Source organism: Aplysia californica, unplaced genomic scaffold (genome assembly GCF_000002075.1).
Source record: "Aplysia californica isolate F4 #8 unplaced genomic scaffold, AplCal3.0 scaffold00410, whole genome shotgun sequence".
Classification (NCBI taxonomy): domain Eukaryota; kingdom Metazoa; phylum Mollusca; class Gastropoda; order Aplysiida; family Aplysiidae; genus Aplysia; species Aplysia californica.
Window position 1 is genome coordinate 397,558 of NW_004797680.1, and position 6,000 is coordinate 403,557.

Below are 6,000 nucleotides of genomic sequence, written 5' to 3' on the forward strand. Positions count from 1 at the left end.
ACTTGTAAATGATCGCAAACAACACAACTTCCAGCAGATAGCACATTAAAACACACTAACAAAACAATAGTGAATTTCAAATGCCATAAAATGGATGCATTGTAATGACAGTGCACTTTCAAGCAGTTTGTGAACATTCTATCATATACCCAGATAGGTACCAAATCTATACAGTGTAAAATCTCAGCTAAAAGGATTTTTAAAAAATCTATCTATAAACAATCTTGAGCTGGTAAACTTTACCTTGTAAGATGTCATATCCCAATCAGCCAGGGTTGACAATGACAAGTACGATAGAAGCGGCTAAATTGTGTTGACGTGGATATAAAACAACTTTTAATTCCAAATTATCTCTACTAGCCAGGCATGGGCAAGCCTGTCCAATTCAGAGAGCTGCATTAAGCGATTCTGAATATTTTATGGTACAAACTAGGAAACAATTGGATGAAATCAGTTGTGAAGCCCAAGCTAAAAAAAGTAAGACTTAAACTGACACTAAAGCATAGGTCACTCAAAGGCATTTTGTAAGATAGAATATAGATCTTATGCTTCTAGCTGGGCCAGAAAATAATATGTCTAATATTCAAGACCAACTGTTTTGTTTTCATCAGTTATCAACTCACTGCAGGTCACATTAACCACTGGGTCGACTCATGAACAGGCTTGAAATTACTCTCAGGCTGGATCTGGCCTGCAGACCATAGCTTGTGTATGCTCGCTACGTCTATAAATACAATCTAATTCTCACTTGAAACTCCAACCAGCTGGGAGGGTATCCCCTGGTGCCAACACTGCACGTCCTCCGCAGTGTCCTGTCTGCTTTCTCTGTAAACTCCACTGGCCCATCGCATATAAAGTTGCTGAGCACAGGAGCAAACTATGGACATAAAAGAGACTCAGTAAGATAAGGTAAGACAAGATGAGATTCAGCAGGATAAGATAAGATGAGACATGATAAGATTAGACAAGATGAGATGACATGAGAGTGAAAAACACACCATTTATATTGTTGTTGGTATTTCCTATACCTGTCTCCACTAGCTTTTCGATGGATCGGAAGCCTACTGATGAGCTTCACTCTGAAAATTGTATGAGTGTTGGAGGAAGGAGCACTGAGCCTATGAATATAATTCTGAGTGTTTTTGCTACCTTGTTACTCTGGTTTTTCAAAAAATAGTCCAACCTGCTGTAACAGCCACCTGTCCAAGGCAGCAACCGACCACTTCCAACTTACCCACTTGCATTTTAAAAATATCCTAATGACACTGTCCCAGACATCCACCTGTCTAAGACAACCATTTTTCTCCTAAACAATGGATAGCCATCTTTGACAATTTTGACTCTACTGTTGAAATTAAACGGTGAATTACTCGATTAGGGATGGTTTTTGGGGGTAAAAAATTTTTTTTTCTTATAATACTTTTATAGGGTTTTTTCTAGTCTTTCTACCCTAGGCGGTTATACAAAGATTTTGGATATGAGAGAAAGGACTCAGATCATAAACAAAGAAATAAAGTGCATACCTCCCCGGCCGGAGTACTGTTTCGACTGTTTGAAATGATCATCAGCCTTTCTGACCCTGTGCTGGCGTAGAAGTCACTGACAAGAGCTCTCCATGTACTTCTGTCATGGGCTATAGTTTTCATCTCGGTCAAGCAGTATCTCATTTCCTTTAAGTCTAAATCTAAGACCCTACTGAGTAATAGGCACCTTGAAAATAGGGTTTGCCTTTTATCTTTTTTCAACTTTCATCAAAACGATCAAATAAAAAAATCCCTTCACCCCTCTGAAATTTACCTTTTCTGTGGGTGAAAAGCTGCCGGTGAACAAGATCATGAGGACCCATCCCCGCACCGTGCTGTTCCTTGACGGGTTGTTGGAAAGCTGTTTGCACAGCTGACAGTAGAGCTCATCCCTGGAGAAATAAAACAGTCCATTTTTTATTAACACAACTTACGTCATTGTTACGGAGTTCGTCTGTGCTGCTTGCCGCCAAGCGGGCGTCACTGGCGACGCACTAAGATTGGTAAAGATGCAATAGGGAGGCATGTTGCAACAACTCACCTGTCAGGGCCAACCTGGGCTGAGAGGAATGCGAAGTCCCAGGGGCAACCATGACTTAAATGAAACTAAGATATGTATAAAAGACTGGTGAAATGATGAAATGGTACAGGTTTAATGCTTCTATCAACACTATATAAGAGGTGGGAAGGATCTCCAAGTTTAACGTCCATCTCCAAGGGGACCAAGCCAAACAGGAAATTCATGTTAAGTGCCTTTCTTAAGGATACAATGTTGGACCGAGCTGACGTGAAAACCCTCAAAGATTGACTTACTTTTTCATTTTAGTAAGAGTTATACGGTGCTTGCAACAAAATTAAGTCATACAAGTCCAAGTGCCAAGATTATAGGCGTTATAAGAGAGTGACATACAAAGAAGAGAAGGAGAAGAAACAAATACATCAGACGTTTGATAGGAAAGAAGGAGTAAACCCCACCAGAATGCCCGAACCACCCACTAAAAGATTGGTCAGAAAGCAGAAACTGATAGAAAGATAACAACAGTGCTGGCCATGCTGGCTTTCCATTTGAAAACGTGCTGGGTCTACCCCAGCCCTTGAACAGCACCTTATACAAAATATGCAACACTGTGCATGATGAAAGGAGAGCAGACTTCAGCATTGTCTTGAGTATAACAAGAAAAGGTTCAGAAGCTTATTTTTTCAAACAGTGCATTCGTTGAGGTTTTGAAGCAAAAGCAGAAAACATCCCTAAACTGTTCGTACATAGATTTTCATACTCTTTAACCCTATCCGTATGCCTGAGGTCATTTTGTACCCCAGGGGTTGTATTCTTCACATTTTAGAATACCTGTAGTGCAAAGATCTCTTTGAAAACTTTCAGTATTTCTCAAAAAATCATTTTGACAGACTGCTATGCAAATCGTTCGGATCGGATTAACGAGTAAATTTCCTCTTTGGAAAGTGGTGAGCCAGAGTTCCAAAAGTTGTATGGATACGATAGTAAAACACAACGTACGGAGAGGGTTAAGATGATCATTGTACATTCTATTAAAACAATAACTCTTTTACTGCTGTTATTTTTTTTCTACACCTTTTTCATGTGATTGAAAATCAATTAAGTCCTTGAAAAGTAATTAAAAAAAAAAAAATTACACATGATCACTTTTATTAGCATTATCTGTATATGTAAAACATTTTTTTAAATGCCATGAGGCAAAATATCAAAATAATTTAATATGAAGCTCCCCTAAAAATATAAAAAAGTGAACACAAATACCTCAGACTGGGCTTGTATATCCCCATAGCACAAATCAGCTGCACTTTGTCTAACATTGACTCTTCTGGACCAGTCAGGAAAGGGATGGATCGACTGTCTGAGCTCACAGGATCTTTAAACTGCATGGTGAAAATAAATCCGTCAATAGATTGGCAAATAATTAGTGTTACTAACACAACTATGCTATCAATGGCTGTAAAGCATACACAGCATACTGTAGAGTGATTTATGCACTGTATAGTTTATACGATTGTTGTAATTATAATTTGTTGTGATCAATCGATCATTAAAATAGCAAAGAAACACTCAATATACCACATGCTACTTCAGTTGATGCATAGCATAGCTGGGTTAGTCACAATCATGACACAAATCTACCAAACCCAGCATGCCATTATTGATACTCAAACTGCATGTCAACTGCATGGAGCATTCACATCTATTGTTTAGTGTTTATCTGATAGCCTACAAATTAATGAAATAAGAACAGAGTTATAGGGAAGTTTGTGGAGCAGATCGTTCGATGACAAAACTGGCAGTGTACAAACATGTAAAGCCTTAACTCTGTATACTTTGATAATCAATCAGTTAATGGAGAAATACAGTTTTACTGACACAGCCATGCTATCCACTAATCACTATAAAAGCTAATTAATATAGCCTACAAAACAATCAAATCATCTTTCTAAAGGCAAATCAGTCAGTATCATTCCAAAAAAAGAAAAATCTAAAGAATCATATCATATTTTATCACATTTTTGTGATGAGCTTATACCTAATATTGATACTCAGAGAATATAATCCTTGTACAGAACTATTTTCTTTCTTTGCTTACAGAGCTGCAAAGAGTAGGTTACAATCCATGTGGTTAATCGCTTAAAATGCTACAACAATAAATCTAAAAGAAATTGACCAGGATCAAGAAGAAGAATTAATGGTCTCATCCATACTCCCTTTTCACCCACCTGTACACAGTGTATATATTCCCTCGCTCTCTCCCGCCCCCCTCCCTCTTTCCTCCCTCTTTTCTCTCTCTCTTTTCTCTCTCTCTCTCTCTCTCTCTCTCTCTCTCTCTCTCTCAATCTCAATCTCAAACATTTGTGCATGAGAACATACACACAATACAAAGACATAAAAATAAAAATAAAATATTTACACTTCACACAAACACACATTTACACATTTACAAACACACACACTAACACACACATATACACACAATACAGTCATATATATATATATGCATATGAACAATCACTCACACACACACAAACAAACATACACAGACATACATACACACACACACAAAACACAAACACACACACACACAAGTGAACCCTCACCAATTCACTATAACGCCTGTGGGCATCCTCAATGTCCTTTTTAGTGTATTTGTTCGTGAACCCCAGTTTGATTTTTGTGACCATTGGCATCGACTCCTGAGGGGAAACACACAGGAAACAAAATCAAGAAAGGAAAATGGTGAAATGGTATAATGTTTAACGCCCTTATCAATGCTATTAGGTTATTTAAGAGGCTGGACGTCCAAGTTGAACATCCATTTCCGAAACTACCAAACTAAATAGCAAATTCGTGTAAAGTGCCTTTCCCAAAGACACAACGTTAGACAGAGGAGAGGAGAGTCTCGAACCCCCAATCTCGCAATCTCATGATTACAGGTCCGGTAGCTTAACCACTAAAGGCTACCAATACTATTCAAGAAAGGGATAAAACACCAACACTAGTAAACTAATAAAATGTCTGTAACGGGCAATTTCTCAAAGATCAAAACAACATGACAGGACATATCATTCAATTAACCACCCCCCACCCCTTATCCCCCATCCCCAATAAAAACAAACTTCTATTGGTCCCAGATGGAACTTTGGCTACACTGGCACATACAACGTGTGCGCGCACGCGTGTATGTATATATGATTATGTGTGTGAGTGTATGTGTATGTGTGTGTGTACAAAGAAGAGAAGGAGAAGAAACAAATACATCAGACGTTTGATAGGAAAGAAGGAGTAAACCCCACCAGAATGCCCGAACCACCCACTAAAAGATTGGTCAGAAAGCAGAAACTGATAGAAAGATAACAACAGTGCTGGCCATGCTGGCTTTCCATTTGAAAACGTGCTGGGTCTACCCCAGCCCTTGAACAGCACCTTATACAAAATATGCAACACTGTGCATGATGAAAGGAGAGCAGACTTCAGCATTGTCTTGAGTATAACAAGAAAAGGTTCAGAAGCTTATTTTTTCAAACAGTGCATTCGTTGAGGTTTTGAAGCAAAAGCAGAAAACATCCCTAAACTGTTCGTACATAGATTTTCATACTCTTTAACCCTATCCGTATGCCTGAGGTCATTTTGTACCCCAGGGGTTGTATTCTTCACATTTTAGAATACCTGTAGTGCAAAGATCTCTTTGAAAACTTTCAGTATTTCTCAAAAAATCATTTTGACAGACTGCTATGCAAATCGTTCGGATCGGATTAACGAGTAAATTTCCTCTTTGGAAAGTGGTGAGCCAGAGTTCCAAAAGTTGTATGGATACGATAGTAAAACACAACGTACGGAGAGGGTTAAGATGATCATTGTACATTCTATTAAAACAATAACTCTTTTACTGCTGTTATTTTTTTTCTACACCTTTTTCATGTGATTGAAAATCAATTAAGTCCTTGAAAAGTAATT

General features: G+C 38.2%; 1 protein-coding gene across 1 annotated transcript in view; it reads right to left on the minus strand.

Annotated features, from left to right (window-relative positions):
* Positions 1–6,000, minus strand: part of LOC101854592 (myosin-VIIa) — a gene marked incomplete at its 5' end in the record, with an annotated part of 41,865 nt that overhangs the window by 35,546 nt on the left and 319 nt on the right. The window contains 4 exon segments of the mRNA XM_013085819.2: positions 749–877; positions 1,798–1,915; positions 3,301–3,419; positions 4,644–4,739. Of these exon segments, the coding sequence (XP_012941273.2) occupies positions 749–877; positions 1,798–1,915; positions 3,301–3,419; positions 4,644–4,739 (462 nt within the window).